Source organism: Plasmodium knowlesi, assembly GCF_000006355.2.
Source record: "Plasmodium knowlesi strain H genome assembly, chromosome: 9".
Taxonomy (NCBI): Eukaryota; Apicomplexa; class Aconoidasida; order Haemosporida; family Plasmodiidae; genus Plasmodium; species Plasmodium knowlesi.
The window spans coordinates 1,087,573-1,115,157 of NC_011910.2; the positions used below are offsets into that span (position 1 = coordinate 1,087,573).

A 27,585-nucleotide genomic window follows, 5' to 3' on the forward strand; every position below is an offset into this window, starting at 1 on the left:
ACGTGCCAGCTGAACGCCCCATTTGCAGAGGTTAAAAAGACAAAAACAAATGGCACATGCGAGATGGGGGGAAGCATCATAAACAAAAAAAAAAAAAAAAAAAAAAAGAAAGAAAGAAATAGAATAAAATAGAATAAAATTGAATAAAAGGGCACATTGGACGGCTTCCAAGGTGGGCGATGCACTGGGAAGACTCGCAGAACGAGCTGAACCCCCGCACAAAGGGCATATAATCAGGTTGGTCAAGTGGACTCTACCGTTTGGTTTTCACTCTGTCGGGCGAGTTAGCCGAACCTCCAGTGTGGTTCCCTTCCCACGTTTTATCCTACATTCCTTCCTGCTTCTTTTCCTCCTCTTCCCTTTTCATATCCTCCAAAATACACGACAGCACGATGTTTTCGTTGTCTGTCAATATAGGGTCTATGTGCGACCATTCGGGTTTGGTGATAATCTTCAAGTCATTCTTCGTAAACTTTTTTTTCATGTACTCAATGGACCTTTCGGCATCCACCAAGCAGTCATTAATTCCATAGACAAGTGTAATGGGGAAGGAGCACTTATACGCATATTTGTCTATGGCCTCAGACACGGGTTCATGATTAGGGCATGTTAACCATTTTCTTAAATTCTCCCTCGACGTTGTCCCACTGGGAGTATGTCTGTAGTAGATCCTTTTATAACTATCATCCACGTTATCGGTGAAAAACTTAAAAACATTACGTGTTAATAAATCAGCTGAGTTTATGATTAGGCTATTACAAATTTTCTCCGGTAGCACTTTCTGTAGGAATTCTTTGCTCCCAACAACTGCCTTGTTCCACCTGGAAATAGCTAACAGCATTCTCACAGACATAAGCATTTCCCCTTTTGTTTTTAGAATAATAGGCAAGGACAAGAGGTAGGTTCTTTTAATGCTTCTATTTACGTAGTCGTTCAGGCAGCAGCTTACTAAAAGTTGTATACTTCCTTGAGAAAATCCTACGTAGACAATTTTTTCCCTCTGTGTTTTCTCTCTTATGTACTTTATAATTGGTGGGAGATCCTTCGTTCCCATGTCTTCGAATGTCCAGTTGTTTATTTCGGGTTCGTTCTGTTTATTCACGTCATCGTCGTCCATGTCGTGTAGGCCTTCTTTTTTTTTATTCAAATTAACAAGTTCCTCTACTTCCTCTTCGTCCTCTCCTTTTGCTGCGTTTTCAGTTTCCACTTCTGTTGTCATTTCTGCTATTTTTTCTGCTGTTTTTTCTGTTGTCATTTCTGATGCCACTTCTGTTGCATCCCCATTTTCTAACTCTCTGGGCACATATGGGAAGCTGTGCACCATTTTGCTGTCACAATCGGATGATTCTCCGAATGGTCCTTGGGGGTTTGCACCTTCCTCCGTTCCGTAGACCAAATCGCCATCCTTGTCGTTGTTCTGATGCTGCTGCTGCTGTTGCTCCCCCTCCGTACCTTCATCCGTGCTCAGATTTGAGTCCATCTCTTCACTAACGTCCACGCCCATATCCTTGAGATCCTGCAGGCTGTATCTTTCCCTTAACTTTTTCAGGGCATAATTCTTTCCCACAAATTTTGTGAAGGCATTTCCTCTATTGTTGCTTATCCAGACATCATAATCATTGGCAAAAATCTGGAAAGCTAAAGACTCGTAACCTTTGCACGTGTAACTGATGGATGACTCGAAAAGTCCATGATTTAAACAAAAAACTTCTTTTTTTTTTGACAGATTTTCTTTCTCATTGGTATTTACAATTCGATATAAATTTAATCTGTATCCATCCGCTGTGTACACATGATGCTTTTCTGCTTTAAATTTTCCGTTCGTTAATTTGAATAACAGCTCTTCCATAGAGTCCAAATTATTATTTTTCTTTCTTCCTTTCCAAAATTTGCACGGACTGCACTCCAGTGTGGGTTTCTCCTCCTTGGCATCATTCTGGTTGTTACTTTGATTCTCGTTGCTGCAGGTGTCATCCCTCGGAGAGCAACTGCTGCTGTCGTCCTTTCCAGCATAATCCCCGTCACCTTCATCGATATTATTCGCATTCGCGTCTCGGTAAGCCAGGCTCCTTGGCATGTGATTTACTTTCAGTTCTGCCCACACGGGCCACATGGACCCTAAACCAGAGGACACGTTGCTCAGTAGGTACCCCGACATGTTTCTAAAAAAATGGGGCCGTTGTTGTTCTTTCCATTCATTACTAGCAGCACTTTTTCTGCTGCTCTTGATGAAATACCTTATTGGAGACAAAAAAATTCCCAAACGGGGTGGTCTTAAAAAAAATTCTGAACGGTTAATATTTTTTGTACCTTTTGTATGAACACTTAAGGTAAAAAAAAAATTTTTCTTTTTCTGAGTGGGGGGAAAAAGCAGGTAGCGATTCATTCATAGAAAAAAAACCCTCAAAAAAAAAAAAAAAAAAAAAAAAAAAAAAAAAAAAATGCAAAGCCAGCCAAGTGGGATTATAATTATGCTGAGGCTTTTTTTTTTTTTTTTTTTTTTTTTTTTCTAAAATGAAAATTGAAAATAAATATTTACTATTCTTCTGAGAATAGATTAGACCTCTGGAAGAAGCAACTGGGTATACAAATGCTTTTCTATATAGTTCTCCGCTACATGCCCAAAGGCATTGTATAGAAGAGGAGTAAGAAAAAAAAAAATAAAGAGCGGCAACGTCTGTATAATACAATTCGCTTTGTTATTTATGTACAGAACTAATCGTACCACACTACGGCACACGTATCAAAAATTATGTAGTCACAGAACAACGCAGAGACAACTGTGATATGGCTTGCGCGACGAAAGGTGGCGAAGTCTGACGAAGGTATTCATAAACGGCGTGAACGGCTCAACAATTCGCAAAATTCTCAAAAGAATTTACGAGAAAAAAAAGATGAAATTAAATAATCTTTCGAGTTAATTGAAGTAAAAAAATAAAAACAAGCGCATAAGCATTTGAACGTCGAAAAAGCGTTATTTGTTTTCTTTCTACGATGCGTGAATAAAAGAAAAGAATATATTTATGGGGGAATGGGAGTCAGCTTATTCATAAAAAATTATACGTACAATTTAAATACATGTACTTCAAGTGAAGTGAAAAAATAATCGTGGCTGCGAGCTGCGTGAAAATAACGAATACTCAATAAGAATCATGCAACGTATATTAATTCGTCATGATGCCCGTACGCAATTGCTTGTACTGTGGAGAAAAAAACTCGCAAAAGTAGCAAGTAAAAGGCTAGAGAGAGGAAAAAAAAAAAAAAAAAAAAAAAAAAAAAGCCCATGTGTTTTTCATACCTCGTCATCACGTACACCGCACATTAATGCATAAACTCTCCACTGCATGCGATCCATTTAAGAAGCAGCGATCTTCTACATATCAACCAAACCGGGTCCATGAATGAGGCAAAATTCAAACAAATGTGGGAGAAAAAAAATCGCCCATACGTGTACACTTTGCATATTTTCTGAATAAACACAACAGGGATTTTTTGCATAGCACTTCATTTTCTCGGGAGCAGTTTTTTTTTTATTTCTCCAAAAATGTTGAATTGAGAACAGTTTTAAATGGCCGTGTGTGGGATATTTCTGCAGCAGCTGGCAAGTACGGTCCCCACCAGCATGTGGTCTGACCAGCGCAGTCCGCGAACGTATGAGCCTTGTTTTGCCCGCGGGTTTACAGAAGTGCTTACATACGTGTGTACATACCTAGGCATGTACGTATGTGTATGCAAGTCTTTGTATGACCCCCCCCACCGAGAACATTGTATGAGGAAACGACAAAAAATTTAAAAAGGAAGTTCGAAAAATTAAGCAGTGGCCAAAAGTAGTGCGAATGGAAAGATAAAATGAATACAAAGATGAACTACTGCATGCATGTAAGTTTGTTAAAACGAGCCTAAATGAAAAGAAGGGTACTCGGATCATATACGCATAGCTGTGTAGGCAGATATGCTCATACACTTAAACGCTGGCGGGGTGTGATCAATAGATGAAAAAAAAAAATTTCCCTGCAATGACAACACGGGTGGCGTGAGGAATTATCAACGAGGAGGCAATCACCGTATGAACACATGTAAATAACGTCTACGAAAAAAATAATTAAAAAAAAAAAAATTAAAAAGAATGCTATTCATTTTACGAATAAAGAATTTCATTAAAGGATCCGCTATTTGCGCGGATAGAGAGACAGAGGAAAATTTAAAAAAAAAAATGAGCAAAGAGGTTAATCAAATTTGTACGAGGTAAATCTCCGTTGGAGTAATGTATTCCCAGGCAACTCCGTTCAAGTTTCCCCCTCTCCAAGTTCTTTTTTTTTTTTTCCCTTTTCGTCGTCATCCTTTTATTTTCGACGAATATAGTGCATTAGATCAACCTTTCCTCTTTGCCTAAAGAGGGTGTTGTCGAACTGGTTGGTTGGTCTGTCCGCGAGACTTGGTTGCCATTCTGAAGTGAGCATAGGGCAGGGACTCTCCACTTCATAACTTATTAATCGTCACACCTCACGTGTACTACATGTACGCAGGGAGGATGCACCAATCTCCATCAAGCAACGTGAAAACGTTAGAGTTGTGTTCACTGCACACAGTGGTGGACGAAGCATCCTGCGAAGAGGGGCAGTTGCCGCCCTTCTCCCAGTTGGAAAGTAAGTGCAGTACATACTCCGAAGCGAATCTCACAGCGTCATGCTCTGCTATCTGCTCATAATTAAAAACTTCGAACAAAATTGCCTCCTCCTTGTTTATAGTCAGCACAATGTTCGTATCGTTAAAGTCGCCTGTGTTGGCAAGGGAAACGACACTATAAGTTACTCCATCACGGTGTTTTAAAAATGACTCGACAGGATTCTTCCCATCCGTGCGTGATGTGCCCATTTTCTCCTTTTCGACACATTTTGACTCCTCCTCCGTATCATTCCCGTATTCATTTTTCAAATGGAAGAGAGTCACACGCCCTCCATCCTCTGTACTCGCGCTGTCCCCTCCCTCACTGCCTCGGTTATCCTCTCCACGGTTGTTGGCATCGCATCCGTTGCTACCACTGCTGTCATTGCTCCCGGGAAGGAGCAGCATTTCTTTGGCTATATTATACCTATGTAAATTTTCTTCACTCATTTTCTGCTCCTTTTTTACTTGCTTGTAATTCCCTTTGGGGCAGACGGTAGAGGGGGGCAAAGCCAACTTGGTGTTCTTCTTTCCTACTTCTGTTTTTACAGCTCCTTTTGTTTCACCTTTATTTCTACCCATTATTGCTGATTCTCCTTTTGAAGAGTTTCCACGGTTAGGTTTATCCTGCTGGTTTTTAACAAGACGCGTTTTGTTCACTCCCTCCATGGATTCCTCGCCACTTTCAATCTTAACCTTCTGGTTGGATGTCTTCAAAATAATGTCGCCCTTGGATTTCTCCTTCTCCTCATTGGTCATATAATTAATTAGCGTGCACACAACATTGTTGTATTCTAGTTTGTCTACCCCTGTCTTCTTTTTTTCATTTTCCTGTGGTGGCATATTTCTATGCAAGCCACTAAAGTACATGCCTGTCTGCTTCTCCTTGATCAAGACTATTTTGGTCCCCTTCTTAGTTACGTACATTTCTTCAAACACATAATTGCAACTTTGCCCTTTGGTCATTTCGAGGTTAACTTTATCGCTGCATGGGGAAACGCTGTGTCCTTGGCACTTGCTGAGGGGGCCGACGTACACCAGGCTCTTCACCTCGTCTTCATTGATCTGGAAGATTCCCCTTGTTACGTTCCTGTAGGAAAGCAGGCTTCGTGGCGGGTAGTAGGGGGGTAAACGGATGAGTGTATAAACAGATGAACTGATAAACGGATGACTTCATGTGAAGTTACTCGGTTAGTTCATGTACGTGTACACCATGAATGAGTCACTTCTTTGACTTACTACTTCTTCGCGCTTTCCTGCTTCACGTCCAGGAACTATCACAGAGGGAAAAGAATGCACCGGGGGGGGGTTAGTGAGAAACGGGGCCAAAGGATAGCACAATTTAATCGAGAGAGATCAGGTCCATGCTGATCTCAGAACGAATGTCGCTCTCCTTACCAAGTCCGTATTGTAGGCGCAAATGAAGCGATGGCTTGTACTTCCGCTGTACAGGTACCCATCCCTCGATTTAAGGATACTCTTGCAAATGTCTACGTAGCCAGACCACAGCTTCGAGGAAATACATAATAAAAATAAAATAATAATATGTCTTATTACATTCTTAAAGATAATGTGGAGATATATACATGCACAGTGCTTCCAACTGAACATGGGTGCAATCCCTCCTCTTCATTGGCCACTTCCTAGACAACTTGCCACACTTACCGTTTTGAGAAGGAAAGACTGAGGATGCCCATCAAAGCGCATATCGTCCCTATCCCGGATCTTGTTCTTAATGATTAAATTGGATAGCTTCTACAAAAAGAATTTCAGAGAAAAGAAAGAGTCGCAAAAATTAGCAGCCTATAATAGTCAATCCACTTAATAGGCCTAAAAAACATCACAAGGATGTGAGCCAGATATTTATGCAAAATGAGGGAGACGTTTTACTTGATATAAATCAGCTTCGATGCTGGTCATTTCGCTTGTCCTGCTGTCCCAAATTTTGCTGAGCTCCTCTTTGTGATTCTTCAGAGACAAATTTTCATTCTGGGGCAGATGATGAAAATGGCACAAGGGTGAGAAATAGGCTAGTTGTAAATCGAGAAAGAAAGAATCAGCAAAGAAAAAGCTCTTTACAGTGATGTGAGTCACACACCTCGAATTAGCTGATGCTCTTACCTGGAATAGTACCAACTCTCCCTCTTTCTCTTTCAGCTTGCTATATAAAACCTGAAGTAAGTTCAGAAAAAGGTGTGCATGGAGAGGGGGATATATATGTTAATCATTATTCACAAGTACCTCCAAACATACAAGGAGACAATGGTATGATTGTGAGTTAGCGGGAAGAATTCCTCATAATTTAAAAAACAAACCTGAATAATAGAGTCCCTCTTGAGGAGTTCTCCAGTTTTATTCTCTGCATCCTGCTAAAAATTGAAAAAGAGAAAAAGTGTGTGTTGATTAACTAGGAGTATCCCTACTAAGGATAAACACTCAGATAGGTGCGTTTTACATAAGCATATACCTGCAGTTGGCTACTATTCTGCCTCTCGGTGGCCAGTTCGCTCTAACGGGTTAAAACAAATGGGCGGTTAAGGGTAGTCCATTGAGTTAGTGTACGGTTAGACAAAAGATGATAGCGAAAGCGTCATGCGTATTCGCAGCGATGAGGTTCTGTCCCCTGCATACCTTTAGCTCCTGCACCTTCTGGTCCAGGTTGGCGATCTTGTTCTGAGGGGAAAAATGACAAGGTAAGGGAAATAAAAAAATTAGACGCAAAATATTCGCAATAACTGGAATGGTCCCGGAGACGCTATCTACATGGGTCTCCCCCCCACTTTGAACACTCTTAACCTTCCACAGGGAGGCCTCCTTCTCCATTGCCAGCACCCTTTGTTCGCTCTCCCGTAAGCAGGACTCCTTCGTCTGCAGTGCGTTTGGTATCGTCAAAAAAGGGGAACATTAAAAAAAGGAGCATGTTAAAGTAAAGGTTCCCTTATACCTTTTCCAAATGAGTAGTACTCGTTGCAGCGCTGTATGCGCAAGAATGCATTCACTGATATACAGACACAACGTCAATATGTCGTTACTCTTACCGAATTATCCGACGCAAGATCATCAAGTTCCTTCTGCAAATCGTTAAATTTTATGATTATATTTTTCATATTATTTTCCTGTCTTTGTCTTTCCTTTCCCAGTAGATCTCTATCCGTCTGTATGAGTTCCTTCTCCTGCAGTAACTCATCCCTGCATTTATCTATGCGTTCTTTTTCTTGTTCAAGTTCTTCCCGTTCTCTATACAATTCTTCTCTTGCTCTACACAATTCCTCCCTTTCTCGAGATACTTCCTCCTTTTCCTTATGCAGCTGCTTCATCTCTTCGTGAATTCTATCTTGCTGCACTTTGATAATTTCCATGTCGATCCCGAGCAGTTTCTTCTCCTCCTGATTTGGGCATAGGGTGGAGACAATACACAAATGACCACATGTGTAAAAAGGGCACACCGCCCTGCTTCATCCCAACTGTATGTACATGGTGGGTGTACATATGCTTGTACTTATGTGTTCACTTATGCGTCTACAGCTGTGCCTACTAGCCTTACTTTTAAATCCTCAATTTTCCCATTTAGGGTTTCGATCGTGGATGCTCTTTCCTACAGGGAAGGTCCAATCGGGGTGACCAAATGAGAGGCAATCGAACTGGGAAGGCACACTGACGTAACCGCGTCCCCAATGTACCGCTGCAACTTACCTCATTCAATTTCTCCAGCTCTCTACATCTTTCCTTGGCAAACTCTAGCTCCTCCTGCAGTTTATTCGGAGGAAGGAACAAAATGAATAATAAACAAAACAAATCAGAGGAGCAAAATTGAAGGAAAAACGTAACTGGACGCGTGACCCACGGAGAAGGATTGGTACATTCACGCTCCACTGAACAAAGACATTACATTCATGTTGCTCATTTGGGAGGATAGGTTGGATATCTCTTCTTGGATTTCTTTTAGTTCCTCCTGAGGTAGGGGGAGGGGAATAAAAAAAAAAAGTATTACATATGGTAACTTACACTAGCTTGCACAAATGTTAAAAAGTGAAAACGGATGAGTACCCACATGATAAGCAACTGGGCGCCAAGGGTATTACCTTGTGAGACTCCTTTAACGAAGCGCAGTTTTCCTCCATCTCGTATATGGCCTTTTGGTAGCCCTCAAGTTCTGCCTCCAGTTTACATTTATCTTCCAGCAATTCTTGAAAACTTTCCTGCACAGGTTTTGTTTCATCGTGTGTGTGTCATCAGTGATGCTCAATAGAGACATGTAGAAGAAGTTGCATTCATAGTTGATCTGTTCCTTGAAGTTTGCTTCTTACGTGCAGGTCCGAATACTGGTTCTCCTTTTCCGTTATCATCGTTTCTAATTTCAGGATTTCCCCTTCGTAACTCTTAAAGAAGGAGGTGTGCACAAAGGGCAAATGTGTATATACGAAGATATGTGAGCTTTGTACAGAAACGTATATAAATAATACGGATTGAGCCGCGTGATGGTGTGGAGCCTTCCTTCTGCGGCACGTTACTCCTTTTTTTTTTTTTCATGCGATCTCACGATTACATTTGTCGTCTCATCCAGATTTGTCTTGCTCACAATGTAGGAGTCCTGAGTAGGGCAAGTGGACGCAGGAAAAAAAATAAATAAATAAAAAAACAAGTTAAAAAGGAGAAGGCGAATGAGCAAAGGAACCCCCCCCCTTTGTTTGGCACACTTTTTTTATACATTAGCTCATATGTGTGCACATGCGACGACCTCTTGCTTGCTTACGTAAACCTCCCGGTAGCTATTGTTCAGCTCCTCGTATTCCTCATATCGCCTCTTTAGCTCTTTCTCCATTTTCTTAATTTCCAACTGGTAAAAAAAAAAAAAAAAAAAAAAAAAAAAGCATTACAGCATTCGTATTTTTTTGCTTTAACTTTGCATTTCACTCGGCACAAAATGCACACGCCCCAGTTCCGTGTGTTCTGCAATTAGTACTAGTAACTCTTCGTTGATGGAGTTGTTCCTCTGGGTGTCATTTGTGCCCTTAGCCATTTTATTGGCGATCTGCCAAGCAAAAGGTAAAAAAAGAAAGAAAGAAAAAAAAAAGTACAATAAAGTAAAATAAAATGAAGCAAAATAGAGCACAACGGAGTGAAGCATTGTTCTGATCAGTGTGACACGAACAATTGAGAACTTCAGCATCCCACAACAAATTCACGCACTCACATAAGCCACCCTAGGAGGTGTGTAAAAGGAGGGATATAAATTTTGAATAAAAAAGAAATGGTGTGCTTTCGTTACCTTGTGATCATTTAAGTATGTCTAGGTTTAAGATAATTTCTTCTCTTTTATTTTTCTCTCTCCTTTCTTTGTACAAAGCGCAAAGAATAGAAGGAAGGAAAAATAACGGGCTACTGCGGATATTGGTGATGCGTATATATGCAACGGAGAGACTCCACGCCAAGGTAATTGCGTACACCCCCCCTTGTTTGTCAAGTAGACTCACATGTATAGCACATTTATTTTGGGATGACACAGATGATGATGTTCTTTTTTTCTTTTTTTCTTCCTACACCCATATTTTGTGTTTTAGCGCAGTGGCGTAATTCTATTTTTTTTTTTTTTTTTTTATACTCCACTTTCTTTGGTAAACATGTCTCATTCGCGTACACAATATGACTAAGCGCACAGACCTTTTTGGTAGATAAGACGTGCGCAAAAAAAAAAAAAAAAAAAAAAATTACAACATTCGAAGAAACAACGTTTTGTCTTTTGTACGGGCGGAATGTTTACCAATTACTCGTTTGTTTTAATTAACAGGGAGCGCTTCGTTGGAAATTTCTTCATCGCAAGCTTTTCCCCGTCTTTTCTTAAAGGACAATTACTCACCACTTTACAAAATACATATATAAAATGGCAAATGGAGGAAGGGGGGGGAGAAATCCGTTTAGTAAAAATGTGCATAGGGTATACTGAGCATGTACGGAACAGGTACCATTTGCAAATTGCACATATAAGTGTGATCACTTGGAAACGTCGCCATACACACATTCGCGGAACTTTAACGTTTGTAGAATTTCGTTTGTTGCATTGTTGCGGTGTGTATATTGCCCATTGCAAATGCCATCAAATATAGAAGGGTCAGCGTGCACCGCGTGCATAATATTTTTTCCTAAAAATATTATGGAGAGACCTTTCAACCGACATTTGGAGTGACATTTTAGTCGACATTTTGAAATTTTTTTTCCTTCTCTTTGCTAGCTAATAACAACAGTCGTGCCGAATGCATCCTTCCTTATTTTACAAATGCAACAGCGTCTACACCGCTATCGAATCCGCAATGATTATCTGAACTTGTATGAAAATTCTGCGTAGCATTAAATCAGGGAAAGGGTTCCTAATTTCGCGTAAGTATAACGGTTCATGTGCATTTTTATTTCGCGTATATGCAAGTTGGACGGTGGCTCTACTGGAGGTTGTTTGGACAAATGTTGTGTGTGTTCATGCGCGTGGGTATCAATTTTACTTTTCTTTTTTTTTTTAAACAATTTTTCTATCTTAAAATTTCGCAAATTTAAGAATTGCAAAAAATTTCAAAATTACTAACAATTTGCGGAAAATTAATCTGTACAATCAGGTAAAAGATAGATTTTTATTTTTTTACTATCTAGCTAAAAAGTAGAAAAAAAAAAAAAAATTATTAAAACGGAAAATATTCTGAAGGTAAAAACCTATAACCAAAAAAATAAATTATCATTCAAGGTCCCCAGTAACAAAAATTACCAAACAATTCAAAATAAAGTGAAGAAAAAAAAAATTTTCTCTCATATGGATTACACATGAGTGTAAACACTTTCAAACAAAACAGAAAAAAAAAAAAAAAAGGACAAAAAAAAAAAATAATAAAAGAAGTTCAAAGAAATAAGAAGTAAAACAAATATCCTAACACATTATATGTGTATATCACATAAAAAAAGAACAAAGACAAAAAGGGTATGGAACCAATATATCTTTTTCCCTAAACATTTTACACTCCAAGCATATATATTTTTCCCTTATGACGACACTACGTCAAAATTTTGTGTGTGTCTGTCTGTTCATTGTAATGAAATGATCTAAATATAACACTTTATCAATGAACATTTTCATCCATTTCACATTCCTCAAAAGAATGTCTTCATTCTCAGAGAGTGAAACTTTTAATTTATATCTCTCATCCTAAACCCAGAACCCTAAACCCTAAATCCTAAACCCTGAACATTGAAACCTAAAATCTAAGCCCTATACACTAAACCCTAAACCCTAAACACTGAACCGTAAACACTGAACCTTAAACCATAAACACGGAACCTAAACTTGGAACCTCTTCCTTAGGAACCTGTTCTTCTTCCATTAATTCGGATTCCATGAACTCTCTAATCAAAAGTTCCAGAAAATCCTTCTGGTTCAATTGTGTGTCCCCTTTTTGACATTCATCCAACACTTCAAAATGAATTTCAATAATCGTGCGACGATTTACGCGACCAGAACGTTTCGTTCTTGTTGGAGCAGATCGAGGTTTTCGTTCCTTCACCAATTGATATTCATGTGGACCGGCTTCTTCCACATGATCGAGGAGTTGTTCCTGCACAGATGGACGAGATACTTGAGCAGGAGATCTTCTGAAACGTTGTCCTCCTTTACCAAGAGGACCAAAATACTACAAAAAAAAAAAAAAAAAAAAAAAAAAGAATGAGAGGGATATTTTTGCTCAAGATTGTGAAATGTTGTTTTTACACATTTATTTTTTTTCCTTTTAACCATTAAAAATTTTTTTTTCCTCTTAACCATTAAAAAAATTTTTTCCTTTTAACCATTAATTAATTTTTTTTTTCCTTTTAACCATTAAAAAATTTTTTTTTTTCCCTTTAACCATTAAAAAATTTTTTTTTTCCTTTTAACCATTAAAAAAAATTTTTTTTTCCTTTTAAACATTAATTTGGTCCATTAAAAATTTTTTTTTTTTCCTTTTAAACATTAATTTGGTCCATTAAAAATTTTTTTTTTTTTACCCATTAATTTTTTTATCTTACCTTCCAAAAGTAATAAGCCATAGCAGAAAGGCCAATGGAAACAGGAGCCAAAGGAAGAAAAGGGGTAAGGAGATCCGTAAGAAGGATGGGACAGACTGTATTCGATAATGTTTCTTCCATTTGGGTTTGTTTCCTTTGGAGTAGAGGTTCCACGTTGGTCTTTATTTCGTCATTGCCAATTTTGCATTTATTATAACCTTCCTCAAATTTGCACACAAAACAAGAATTAGGAACATTAGTATCTTTACATGGAGGTGTTGCTTCCATAATGACTTTACTCTGTTTGAAAGCGTAGTTTATACCATCCTCTATGCTACAAAGAGGATGTACCCAACTATGTCCTTGCTTCTTCTTATTTGCCACTTTTTGCAATTGTTTTGCATATTCTTTAAGAAATAAACAACCCATCGTTTGTCCAAACGATGGGCCATTAACAGGGCCCTTCTTTTGGCCGTTGGGACGGCCATAAATGTGCTGCAGTCCTGCAGCAAAATGCAAACAAGCTGCTCTATTTGTTCGCCTTTCTGTATGGCCCTTATTGTTCCAATTAGTGTCGTTTTTGCAGTACTGTTCAACGTCCTTCTGCTTTGTAGCGTCGTTCATATTTTTTAAAAGTGCTGTTAATTCCCTTCCGATATCTTCTTTCAAGGCATTCTAAACATAAAACAAAAGAAAGTAAGAAAAAAAAAAATATATATGTATATGTATACACATATGTATATACATATACATGTACATATATATACATATACATATACATCTATACATATATACATATGTACATCTATACATATATACATATATACATATGTACATATATATATACATATACATCTATACATATATATACATACATATACATATATACAGATATATACATATACATATATACAGATATATATATATTTATACATATACATATACATATACATATGTACATTTATGTAAACGTATATATATATGTAGTTGTCTACCGCCCTTACCCAAGGTTGTGTGATCGTTCCACTTGAGGTTGCTTGTCCATTTTTGATCTTCAATTTTTGTTTAATTGCGCATTGGACTTGAGTACAAAAAGAAGATTTCATTTCATTTATGTTGGATAATGTTTTTTGCATGGTGTTGTTAATGGCGCTGTCTTTGAGGAGACCTTCCATTTGAGTCTCCACGTTAGTTGCGTCAGTATTGCAAGTTCCACTTTGTGATTGTGATGATGTTCCAATGAGATCTTTATCAACGAGGAGGTCGCAACCGTCCAAAATTTTTTCTTCCCTTTTGCATTCAAAACAACCGTAAACTCCATTCGAACACGAATTCGGAGACGAAGAATTTGGATTATTCTGTTGATTCCAATCAGCAAACATTCTATTTATTTTATCCTCACCAATGGGACAACTTTTATCCGTAGCGTCTCTTATTTTAGTGGCATAAAGATTAAGTGCTGCGCACATCATAGATTGTTTAAAAAACTTGTCATCTTCTTTTGCACTCGACTGGCCGTTCTGAGTGACCTGAACTCGGTTAATGTAGTCTAAACCTGCCGCGATATGATTACAAGCTTTCCTTTCAACACTAAGTGGATTACCATCACCAAAATCTTTACATGGACTATTAGTTTTCTTTCCTTCCTCATCGATGTGTTTGAACAAACCTTCCAGAGTTGGTTTAACACCCTGATTCCAAAAGTCACACTGTAAATAGGGAAAAAAAGAAAAGGTTATATATATGTAGTTAGTAGGTTGGTTGTGTAGTATCCGGTTGGTGTAGTATCCGGGTGGTGTAGTATTCGGTTGGTGTAGTATCCGGTTGGTGTAGTATCCGGTTGGTGTAGTATCCGGTTGGTGTAGTATCCGGTTGGTGCAGTATCCGGTTGGTGTAAGTATCCGGTTGGTGTAGTATCCGGTTGGTGTAGTATCCGGTTGGTGTAGTATCCGGTTGGTGTAAGTATCCGGTTGGTGCAGTATCCGGTTGGTGTAGTATCAGGTTGGTGTAGTATCAGGTTGGTGTAGTATCCGGTTGATGTAGTATCCGGTTCGTGCGTAGTATCCGGTTGGTGTGGTATCCGGTCACTGTCGGCGAGGAGTTTTTACCTTCCCTTCCCCCCCTTAGTCAACTAAAGCTAACCCCTAAACCTTATTCCAGTACCCTTAAAACCTTATTCATACACCCCTATAACATTATTCTAACACCCCTACCACCTTATTCTAACACCCTTACAACCTTATTACAACACCCCTACAACATTATTCTGACACCCCTAAGACCTTACTCCTGAACCCGGAATCTGACATCTAACACCCCTACAACCATACTCCTACACCTTGGAACCTTATTCTAATACGCATACAACCTTTATTCCTAAAACCGGAATCTGAATTTCTTTTTTTTTTTTATTCCTCAGGTGTTGTGTTGTTTGTAGTAATACTTACCCAATCCTTCTTCGTACTACTATTCTCTTTCATTTTGTTTTGGAACCATTTGGGTGTGGCACATTGGAGTTTTTCACATAAAGATTGTGTTTTGTTTATGTCGACCATGCTGGTAGATAAGGTGCCGTCCTCCACCATGCCTTGAACTTTGGTTTTTGCAATCTCAGTTTTGCCATTTATGGTAATGTTCACGTTGCAATTTTCATATTCGTTATCTTCCCAATTACATTCAATGCACGGACCACTATTAGCCGTGCAAGGAGATGATTTATTAACCTTCCATGAACCAAAAGCTTTCTTTATTCCTGATTCGATAAGACATTTCGATTGACCCTTCATTTTTTTTGCATATTCCTTAAGGAGTAAACAACCCACTGTTTGTCTCAACAGTGGGTCCTTACTCAGGATGGGGTAAGTTGAAGTATCATTCGTTAGATTTTCCTTCAGTTTGTTAAAACCTACTGTAAGATATTGACATGCCTTTTTTTCCGGTTCGGTGGGTTGCCTATTATCATCCATTGTCGTACATTCAGTTCCGTTTATGGTTTTGCCATTTGTGGTCACTGCTTGTGCCAATTGGTTCCATAGTTTGCCAACTTCGCCTTTCTCTGTCCAGAAGTCGTCCTGTTTAGGTGGTGGTAATATATATATGCATATGCATATACATATGTATACATATATACATATATATACATGTACACATATACGTATGTACATATACGTATATACATATATGTATATACAATTATATGTACATATGTATGCACATGTATATTTGTATATGTGTATACACCTTTCCTGCCTCTATATTCTACTTACCGCGTTGCTCTTGCCCTGTGTCTGCGCCTGCTGTTCTTTAACTCGGGCTTCTATACATTGGAGACGATTACAGAGGGGTACCCCCTCGGGTTGGTCTGTTTTAAGTAATTCCTGGAGGGTGCCTTCGACGTCTTTCTTTTTTTCTTTCGTGAGCACGTCATTCAATTTCTCTTTTACATTGACAGTGGGGCCTTTGCCATTGCTAATGGTGCAAGCATTAAGTTCGTCCTTAGTCTTGTCGTCCCATTTGCAAACAATGCAAGGTTTATCATTCTTGCAATTAGCGTCTTTAATTTGTTGTGCCTTCTCAAAAGCGGCCTTAATCCCCGGTTCTATGTCACAAATTTTGCTGTCTTCTTTCATTTTTTGTGCAACGGCTTTTAACATTAAGCAAGAAGCAAACTGTTTAAACTCTTGGTTATCATAGGGCTTATGCTGCCTCGTGGAGAGAGATTCCTGAATTTTCGAAATATGTTGCAGTCCTGCTGCAACAAGTTTGCATGCAGTTTTGTTAGCGAAGCCATGGGCGTCGCTATCGCTCCAGGCGGTGCAGTATTTTCCTTCAGGATCCTGGTAGTTCGTGTTCTTCATGTCCTTTAGGAGTTCCCCCAATCTCCCCTTAAAATCATTCTCCATATTACTCTGCACATATAAGGGGGAAAGAATATATATATATATATATATATATATATGTAGGGTCCTTCCATGGTGCGCGGTACGCTGCTTCGTAGATTGCTCCTCCCTTACCCAGGTACCTTGGTCTTCCTTCTGATGTCTATTCACGGCCCATTTAGGCGCAATGCATTTAAGTTGAGTACAGAGGTCACCTTTATCTGTACACGGTTTACCTATACAATTTTTTTTTTTTTTGGGGGGGAGGAAGGAAAGGTAATGAAAATGAATGGTGATGTTGTTGGTTGTATGTTGGTTGTGTTGGTTATGTTAGTATGTTGGTTGTGTTAGTATGTTGGTTATGTTAGTATGTTGGTTGTTTGTTGGTTCGTGTTAGTATGTTGGTTCGTGTTAGTATGTTGGTTACGTTAGTATGTTGGTTATGTTAGTATGTTGGTTATGTTAGTATGTTGGTTATGTTAGTATGTTGGTTATGTTAGTATGTTGGTTATGTTAGTATGTTGGTTATGTTAGTATGTTGGTTATGTTAGTATGTTGGTTGTGTTGGTACCAACACAACCAACATTTCGTGTTGATACCAGCAGTACCAACATTTTGTAGTGTTGGTGGTACCATTAGTACCAAAATTGTTATGGTACCATTAGTACCACAATTTTGTAGTGGTATCGTTTACTTACATATGTCTTTTATAGCTTTATCCCAAATTTGCTTCATTTCTGCCTGTCCACCGTTTTTGTCGTCGAGCAGTTTATCCACTTCCGTCTTTACATTCTGAGTATTTCTCTTGGAGTCTAGGTTACAAAGTACGAAGGTTCTTAAGGGTACCCTACTGCACTTAAAACACTTATCATTACCATTCAGGCAACCTTTACCCTGACCCATAATTTCAGCACTCTTCTTAAATGCCTCCTCAATCCCTGCATTAACATTCCTTTCCTCTTTACATGGCAGATCGTCCTTCATTTTATCTGCAAGGGCATTTAATAAAACACATTGCATTGTTCTTTTGAACGATGCCGTAACGGCATCGTCCGTACCACCAGCATCCTTATCTTTGATGTCGTAGAGACTTTTTAGTCCTGATGCTATAAGGATGCAAGCATCCTTTCCACTTTTTTCATCTATTTTGCAAAGACCGGTGACAGTTTTATCTGTTTCATTCGTTCCTATCTCCTTAGAGAGTTCCCTCAATTCCTTCTTTACACCGTTATCGTCTTCCCACACTTTATTCTACAATTAAAGAATATATATACATATACATATAGACATATACATAAAAATAACATATGCACTTATACATTTATATACGCGCATTTGTATATGTATATATGTGTATATATGTATGTGTCTATGTATGTAATGATTATTTCTTTACCCAAGTATGTGTTCGACTGCTGCCACCGTTACTTTGTTTGTTCCATCGGGCCGCTACACATTCGACACGATCACAGAATTTCATTTCATTTACAACCTTCGCCATTTCTTTTATTCTGGCATCATCCTCCTTAATGACGGCGGTCTTCAATTTGTTCTCAACATTCTCAGTAGAGGTGCCAACTACGCCATTTCCGTTAATTTTGCAGCTTTCAAGGATGTCTCCTTGCCATGGGCAAGAGACACAAGGTTCCTTGCCATTGGAATCCTTCTTGCAAGTATCAGTTGCCTTAGTACTGGGGTCCCTCCACGAATCAAAGGCCTTCTTTATACCAGCATCAATCTCACAAACAGCCTTCTTTTTCATTTTATTTGCATAGGAATGAAGTAAGAAACAACCCACCGCTTGTCTAAACGATAGGTTCTTCTTAAGGATGTCGTTGTCGCCTGCCGTCGTCGTCGCCTCCGGCTGGTACAGTTGTTTTAAGCCGGCGTACAAATAATTGCATGCCGCCTTTTCAGAATGAGTTCCTGGTCTATAGCCATCCATTTGAGTACAATCGTCGTTCTCCTTTTTGCCATTATTCGACATTGCTGTGGACAGTTCTGTCCAGAGGTGCTGGACACTCTTCGTCCAAAATTCCTCCTGCAAGTGAAGTAATATATATATATATATATATATATATGCATATACGTACACATATACATTGGTATATATATATGTATACATATATATACATATACATATATGTGCATATATAATTGTATATATGTATATACATGTATATATATATATGTGTAACTGTCATTCCTTACGACGCAATTAGACTGCGTGTGTGCCCACTTACCTTTCCCGTGGTCTTATACCAATTCGCTGCACATTTTACTCGTTCACATAAAGTACTTTTATTATTCATATCAGTTAAGGCTTGTTGTATTTGGGCGTCCTTCCCCTTGATCATGTCATCAACTTTCCGCTTTATTTCATCACTGTCACTGAAGCAACTAACATAATTTTCGTTTTGTGTACAATCAATACATGGACCACCGTTCTGGCAATTGGTTGCTGAACTCTTAATGGTATTACTTTGATTGAAAGCGTGACTTATCCCTTCGTTTATGTCACAATAACCTCTGTTCTTGGCTTCGTCTTTTAATTTTTTAGCATATTCTTTTAAAAGAGCACATTTTATAATTTGATCAGACAGTCCCTTAGTGCCTCCATTTGCATTTTGGTACATTTGATTCAAATATTTTGTCATGTGTTTGCATGCTTCCTTATTTGCACTATCCATAGAAGGGCCGTTTTCGCAATGATCAGTACTGCCACCATTACCAGTAGTCGTATCAGAAAGAAGTTTTCCCAGCTCCCCCTTGACGTGATCATCCCAGAATTCCTGCTATAATGAAAGGGAAGATATATATATATATATATATATATATATATATATATATATATATATATATATATATATATATGTACATATATACACATATACACATATGTACATATATATACATATATGCATGTCTACATATATATACACATATATACGTATACATATATGCATGTCTACATATATATACACAGATACATATGTATATATATATGTATATATGTGTATATATAGGCAGTCATTCCCCTTGCTTACGGTGTTGCTGCTGCTCTTCCCATCTGTTAATTGCCAATGATCTCTTGCACATTTTAGGCGCTCACAAAATGGCTGGTCCTCTTTCTTCATGCATACTTCAGCTGCGAAAAAAAAAGATTAATGGGACATGTAAAATGACATGTGTATATACGTACGTTGTGTGTATACGTACGTTGTGTATATGTATGTTATATGTTGTATGTTGTATGTTGTATGTTGTATGTTGTATGTTTTATGTTGTATGTTGTATGTTGTATGTTGTATGTTGTATGTTGTATGTATGTAGATGGAATAAATGTATGTAATTCACAATCGATGAAAATTTTTTTCCTTTTTTTTTCTCTTTTTTCGTTTGTAGACTGTTCTAAATTTCCACTATCCGGTTAGTTTAGTATTCGGTTGGTGTAGTATCCAGTTCCCACCATCCAGTTCCCACCATCCGGTTCATACCATACTGTTCCCACCATCCGGTTCATACCATACTGTTCCCACCATCCAGTCTCCACCATCCGGTACATACCATACGGTTCATACCATCCGGCTACTACCATCCGGTTACTACCATCCAGTTCCCACCATCCAGTCTACACCATCCAGTCTGCACCGTCCAGTTCCCACCATGCAGTTCTCACCATCCGGTTCCTACCATCTACTTCCCACCATGTGGATGGTGTATAGTATCCGCTTTTTGTCTTCGAGGAGTTTTACCCCTCCCGGGAGGGATGCTGGGATGCGTCCCTGCCATCCGGTTCATACCATCCAGGTTCATACCATCCAGGTTCATACCATCCGGTTCATACCACCCGGTTTCTACCATCCGGCGTCTACCATCCGGTTACTACCATCCACTTCCCACCATCCAGTTTCCCACCATCCGGTTACTACAATCCAGTATCCACCATCCGGTTCGTACCATCCGGTGTCTAGCATCCAGTATCCACCATCCGCTTCGTACCATCCGGTTCGTACCATCCAGTTTATACTATCCCGTTCATACCATCCGGTTCATACCATCCGGTGGTTGCTGTATATAGTCCCTGTCTGCGAGGAGTCTTTCCCTTCCCCCTGAAGTAACTAAAGCTAACCCCTGAAACCTTACTCCTAAACCCTGGAACCTTATTCCAACACTCCAACAACCTTGTTCTAACACCCCTACAACCTTATTCTAACACCCTTACCACCCTATTCTAACGCCCTTACCACCTTATTCTAACACCCCAACAACCTTATTGTGACACCCCCACCTTTTTTTTTCTTCTTTTTCATTCAAACTTTCTCTCTTTTTTCTTTTTTCTTTTTTTTTCCTTTTCTTTTTTTTTATTGCAAAAAAAAAAAAAATTCCCCTAAAACATGTAAATTGTAGGTCATAACTGTTGTTCTTATAAGTTAAATCCCACAACCGAAAAATACGAAATCGTACACATGTACACCGTAAAATATTATAACCCGCAACCTAAATACGAAATCTTACACATGCACACCGTAAAAATATTATAAATCCCGCAACTTAAATGCGAAATCTTACACATGTACACCGTAAAATATTATAAATTCCTCAACCTAAAAATACGAAATCTTACACATGCACCCCGTAAAATATTATAAATCCCGCAACCTGAATACAAAATCCTACACATATACACGGTAAAATATTATAAATCCCGCAACCTGAATACAAAATCCTACACATATACACCGTAAAATATTAAATCCATCAACCTAAATCCGAAATCTTACACACGTACACCGTAAAATATTATAAATCCCGCAACCTGAATACAAAATCCTACACATATACATCGTAAAAATATTAAATCCCGCAACCTAAATGCGAAATCTTACACATATACAACGAAAAATATTATAAATCCCGCAACCTAAATACGAAATCTTAGACATATACACCGTAAAATATTATATCCCGTAACCTAAAAATACGAAATCTTACACATATTCACCGTAAAATATTATAAATCCCGCAACCTAGAAATGCGAAATCCTACAAATACATCGTAAAATATTATATCCCGCAACCTAAAAATACGAAATCTTACACATATACACCGTAAAATATTATAAATCGCGCAAACCTAAAAATGCGAAATCTTACACACATGCACCGTAAAATATTAAATTCCGCATACACCGTAAAATATTAAATCCCGCAACCTAAATGCGAAATCTTACACATACACCGTAAAAATATTAAATCCCGCAACCTAAATACGAAATTCTACACATATACACCGTAAAATATTAAATCCCACATACACCGTAAAATATTGAATCCCGCAACCTGAATGTGAAATCTTTCACATGCACCGTAAAATATTAAATCCCGCAGCCGAAATACGAAATCTTACACATACACCCGTAAAATATTGAATCCCGCAACCTACATGCGAAATCTTACACATACACCCGTAAAATATTGAATCCCGCAACCTACATGCGAAATCTTACACATGCACCGTAAAAATATTAAATCCCGCAACCTAAATACGAAATTCTACACATATACACCGTAAAATATTAAATCGTGCAACCTAAATATGAAATCTTACACATGTACACCGTAAAAATATTAAATCCCGCAAAACTAAATACGAAATCTTACACATATTCACCGTAAAATATTATATCCCGCAAACCTAAATACGAAATCTTACACATATACACCGTAAAAATATTATAAATCCCGCAACTTAAATGCCAAATCTTACACATGTACACCGTAAAAATATTATAAATCCCGCAACCTAAAAATGCGAAATCTTACACATACACCGTAAAATATTATATCCCGCAACCTAAAAATGCAAAATCCTACACATATTCACCGTAAAATATTATAAATCCCGCAACCTAAAAATGCGAAATCTTACACATATACACCGTAAAATATTATAAATCCCACAACCTAAAAATGCGAAATCTTACACATATACACCGTAAAATATTAAATCCTGCAACCTAAATACGAAATTTTACACACATACATCGTAAAATATTATAAATCCCGCAACCTAAAAATGCGAAATCTTACACATACACCGTAAAATATTATATCCCGCAACCTAAAAATGCAAAATCCTACACATATTCACCGTAAAATATTATAAATCCCGCAACCTAAAAATGCGAAATCTTACACATATACACCGTAAAATATTATAAATCCCACAACCTAAAAATGCGAAATCTTACACATATACACCGTAAAATATTAAATCCTGCAACCTAAATACGAAATTTTACACACATACATCGTAAAATATTATAAATCCCGCAACCCAAAAATGCGAAATCTTACACATGTACATCCGTAAAAATATTAAATCCCGCAACCTAAAAATGCGAAATCCTACACATATACACCGTAAAATATTAAATCCCGCAACCTAAAAACGCGAAATCTTACACATATACACCGTAAAATATTATAAATCCCGTAACCGAAATGATAAATCCTACACATATACACCGTAAAAATATTAAATCCCACAACCTAGAAGTACGAAATCTTACACATACATCTTTTTCCCCCCCTTTTCTTCCTTCTTTTCTTTCTTCCCTATTATACTGCCTTACCTGAATATCCGCACTACTCGTGAAGGCTTGAGTCTCTGCCAATTTCTGCAGCCACGCTGCAAAGAGTCCATCTTTGCCACTGCTAGGTTTCGGCATGTTTCTTGTCCTCCTTGCCTATTCTTCTTGGTAATATAGAATTCCACATAACAAAATTTAATTAAATAACCAATAACCTTCACATAACAATATCATAACTTAAAATCCCTGTCAGTCTCCCTCTATATCTTCTCTTTTTTCCAGGTAAAACTTTCTTCCCTTCCTTTTAAAATTTCTTTCCCTCCTTTAAATCTTCTTCTTTTCTCCACTTTAAAACCTTCTTTGTTTTTTCCCCTTTAAATATTCTTCCTTCTACCCCCCTAAACCTACAAAAAGAAAAGGTTCTTTCTCCCCCTAAGGAAGCTAAAATACCAGGCCATATTGTTGTTCTAATAACCTAGGAAAAAGAACCTTCTTTCTTCTGTTACCCCTTTAGGGAACCTTCCTTTTCTTCCTCCTTTAAACCTTCTTTCTTCTTTTCTTTCCTTTAAGAAACCTTCTTTCTTGTTCCCTTCCTCCCCTTAAGATCTTCTTTCTTCTTTAAACACTTATTCTTTTCCCATTAAACCATCTTCTTTTTTCTTCCCTTAAGACTTCCTTTCTTTTACCTCCTTAAAATATGTTCTTCTTCCTTTTCCCTCTTAAAACCTTACTTCTTCTCCTTAAATTCATCCTTCTTACCTCTTAAAACTTCTTCTTTTTTATCCCTTTAAAACTTCCTTGTCTTCCATAAACCTTCTCCTCTTTTCTTCCCCTTTAAAAACTTTTTCTTTTTCCTCCCTTTAAAAGTTCCTTCTTTTTTTCTTCCCTTCTCTTTCCTCATTCTTTATTCCTTTTCTTTTCTTTTCCCTCTATTCCTTTACTTTCTTCTCATTTATTCCTTTTCTTTTCTTATATTCCTCTTCTTCTTTTCCTTCTTTTTTTTTTTTTTTTCTTCCTTTTCTTTCTATTTCTTTTCTTTTTATTCCTTTTCTTTTTATTCCTTTTCTTTTTATTCCTTTTCTTTTTATTCCTTCTCTTATTCCATTTCCTTTTTATTCCTTTTCCTTTCCCTCTCTTTTCCTTTCCTCCTCTTTCTATTCCTCTTCTTTCATTCCTCTTCCTTCACATTCCCTTACTTTTCCTCTTCCTTTCCTTTTTATTTCCTTTCCTTTATTCCTTTTCATTTTCTTTCCTTTTCTATTCCTTTTGCCTCCTAAAACATTCCTTCTATTCCTTTTCCTTCCTAAAACATTCCTTCTATTCCTTTTCCCTCCTAAAACATTCCTTCTTTCCTTCACTCTCTCACAACCTTCTTTCTTCTTTTCCCTCCTTTGAAAACCTTCTTTCTTCCTTTCTTTCCCTTAAGAAACCTTCTTTCTTCTTTTCCCCCTTTAAACCTTCTTTTCATGCAATCTTGCTTTTTTCTTCCCCTTACCCCCCTTTAAATACATAAAAAGAGGAAAATATACTTTTTCCCCATAAGGTGGCTAAACACAAAGCCATATTGTTCTTCTAATAACGGAGGAAAGAACTTTCTTCTTTTTTTTCTCCTTTAAAAAAACTTCCTTTCTTCCCTTTAAAACGTTCCTTCTTTTTTTTTTCCATAATTCTAAAACCTTCTTATTCTCACTTCATCCTTAAAAGCTTCTTCCTTCTTCCCCATTAAACCTTCATTCTTCTTGCCAATTATACCATCGATCTTTTCCTACGAATATTAGTCTTTTTCTTTTTTTTCCGGGTCCCATTGGTTCATACATTCCAGTTCATCACAGTTTCCTATTCCGTTCCAGTTTGCGAAGAATTTTTCCCTTTCTCCCCCAATTAAAATACCCAAACCAAAACCCTAAACCCTGAACCCCTGAATCCTAAACTATAAACCCTGAACCCCTTAATCCTAAACCACGAACCCTAAACCACGAACCATAAACCACGAACCCTAAACCCTAAACCCTGAACCCTAAACCCTGAACCCTAAACCCTAAACCCTAAACCCTTAACCCTAAAACCCTAAACCCTAAACCCTAAACCCTAAACCCTAAACCCTAAACCCTGAACCCTAAACTCTAAACCCTAAACCCTAAATCCTAAACCCTAAACTCTAAACCCTGAACCCAAAACCCTGAAACCTAAACCCTAAACCCAGAAGCCTAAACCCTAAACCTTGAACCCTAAACCCATGAACCCTAAACCCTAAACCAATGAACCCTAAACCCTAAACCAATGAACCCTAAACCCTAAACCCTAAACCCTAAACCAATGAACCCTAAACCCTAAACCCTAAACCTTAAACCCTAAACCCTAAACCTATACTCTACAAACATGAAACCTAAACCCTGAACCCACTTTTACCCTAAACCCTGATCCTACATTACCCATAACCCGGAACCAACTTTACCTTTAACCCTGAACCCACTTTTACCCTAAACCCTGATCCTACATTACCCATAACCCTGAACCATAAGCCCTGAAACCTAAACCCACTTTTATCCTTAACCCGGAACCTTGAAACCTAAACCCTGAACCCTGAACCCTAAACCCTAAACCCTGAAACCTGAACCCTGAAACCTGAACCCTGAAACCTGAACCCTGAAAGGCTACAACCTGAGCTTTGAGCCATGCTGAATTTTTCCTTCTTTCCCTTTCATTTTCTTTCTTTCCGCATACTTCACTCATTAGACCCATACCTCCAAATTTTTATTTTGCTCTAAAACCTTTCTTAAACTTTTTCTGTTCGTCCTTAGATCCTTTACTAACGCCCCTGATAAAGAATTCCCCTTGATTAGGAAGCATGGGGGGGAACGACAGTAAGAGCGGTAGAAGGAAAAGCGCCCAACACAACTTAGAAATATAGTCCAGAGAAAACACCCGAACAATAGATGGAAAAAGTGCAGAATTTTTTTCAACCATACATGTTTTAACAAATTACTCCACAGAAAATTCCAGAATACTACTTCTCCTCCTTCATAGGATACACACTTTATTAGGGGCAGAAGAGGAGGAACAAATAATAGTAACCCAGGTGATACTTGAAATATAGGTTATCAAAAAATGTAAATGTAACACGAAGGCTGGAGGGAAAAGTTCCTCCTTACTCCTGCTGTCCTCTACTTTTCCTTTCCATTCTTTCCTTCTATATGATTTTTACCTTTTTCTTTTTTATATTTCCTTTTCTGTTCTTTCTTTTCTTTTTTCCTTCTTTCCTTTTCCTTCCTTTTTTCTTTTTTTTTTTTCATTCGTTTCCACACACCGCAAGCTTCTCAAAAAAGAAAGAAAAAAAAAAAAAAAAAAGGAACGAAAAGGAAAGAAGGAAAAAAGAGAAGAAAGAACAGAAAAAAAAAATATACGTAAGAAAGTTCCACCATGTTTGAGCAATTAGAACACACATTCTCATAAAATTTGTGTCCTTATATTCCCTCCTTTCCTGTTGGGGTCCTACTGTTCGCGCGTTTCCCCCCCCGCCACCTTTTTAAGGGAATAGAAGATACGCGAAGAAAAATTTACAACAGGAGGTGAAAAAAAGAGACGATTTAAAAAAGGTCCCAATTCATGAAAAGTCATAAAGAGAAGAAAAAAAAAAAAAAAAAATTGTCCCTACGCGATTATCCCCAAAATACGCGCGTACCTTTTTGTAACCCACATGGTGTAGGAAAAAAAAATAAAAAATAATGCAAAAAAGAGGACTTAGCTGCGAAAAAAAAAAAAAAAAGGAAAAAAAGCCAAGGGTAGAAATAAAAAATATATCGCACTGACATAGCGATGTGGGGCACACAAATGTGTTCGCCCACTGCGCATGAATTTGGAAGGAAAATGGTGGAAACTGATTCATGATGCACTGGCATAATCCTCCCCCGTCGCTAGAAGGAAAATACCTAAGCAAACGGGGATGGCGAGAAAAAATAATGCACCGTTAATATTCCTACATTTTTTTCCCTGCTGATGGGAAAAAACTGAGGAATTTTTTTTTTTTTCCCTATTTTTTTTCTTTTCCTTCCGTAATGTCCATTCTAGTGGTCGCTTTTGGCAGATGCCGCTATGGTGAATTTTTCCCCTCCTCGTTTTTGCCTTTTTTTTGGAGGCACATATATGAGTCTGCGCACGGGGAATCGTCCATCGTCCCTTGAATAAACGCGTCTGATGGTTCTACAGGTGGATTAAACAGGTGTGTATTGGGGGATTGCTCAGTTACCAAAAATAAGTACTCACCCATAAAAGTACCTATTAATTCAGTTAATAACTATTTGCCCACCGTGTGATGGAAACACACGCTAACATGTTCCTACCCTGACAGTGTGTGCAGTTCAATTCCCCTGTCCTTTACTAATACGGCGTTCCGGGAAAAGTAGCATCTCCATTGTCCCTCTATGAAA

General features: G+C 38.0%; 3 protein-coding genes across 3 annotated transcripts; all 3 read right to left on the reverse strand.

The window, feature by feature from the left end:
- Positions 1-325: 325 nt before the first annotated feature.
- PKNH_0924500 (steryl ester hydrolase, putative) lies at positions 326-2,158 on the reverse strand (the record flags this gene model as incomplete). The annotated part of the gene is made up of 1 exon (XM_002259233.1): positions 326-2,158. One exon carries the CDS (start codon positions 2,156-2,158, stop codon positions 326-328), a length of 1,833 nt encoding a protein of 610 aa, XP_002259269.1.
- A 2,354-nt stretch (positions 2,159-4,512) lies between these two features.
- On the reverse strand, positions 4,513-9,685 carry PKNH_0924600 (autophagy-related protein 23, putative; the record flags this gene model as incomplete). Its single annotated transcript, XM_002259234.1, has 19 exons — positions 4,513-5,770; positions 5,905-5,939; positions 6,064-6,174; positions 6,331-6,420; positions 6,556-6,654; positions 6,787-6,837; positions 6,981-7,034; positions 7,133-7,174; positions 7,297-7,338; positions 7,462-7,533; positions 7,704-8,051; positions 8,210-8,260; positions 8,359-8,412; positions 8,555-8,617; positions 8,748-8,864; positions 8,973-9,044; positions 9,212-9,256; positions 9,419-9,502; positions 9,629-9,685. The coding sequence occupies 19 exons, from the start codon at positions 9,683-9,685 to the stop codon at positions 4,513-4,515; spliced, it is 2,745 nt and encodes a 914-aa protein (XP_002259270.1).
- Positions 9,686-11,963: 2,278 nt separating this feature from the next.
- PKNH_0924700 (SICAvar, type I) lies at positions 11,964-23,296 on the reverse strand (the record flags this gene model as incomplete). Its single annotated transcript, XM_039114052.1, has 11 exons — positions 11,964-12,332; positions 12,706-13,359; positions 13,689-14,393; positions 15,132-15,755; positions 15,951-16,592; positions 16,698-16,798; positions 17,261-17,813; positions 17,959-18,603; positions 18,806-19,357; positions 19,610-19,710; positions 23,200-23,296. The coding sequence occupies 11 exons, from the start codon at positions 23,294-23,296 to the stop codon at positions 11,964-11,966; spliced, it is 5,043 nt and encodes a 1,680-aa protein (XP_038969679.1).
- Between the last annotated feature and the right edge of the window lie 4,289 nt (positions 23,297-27,585).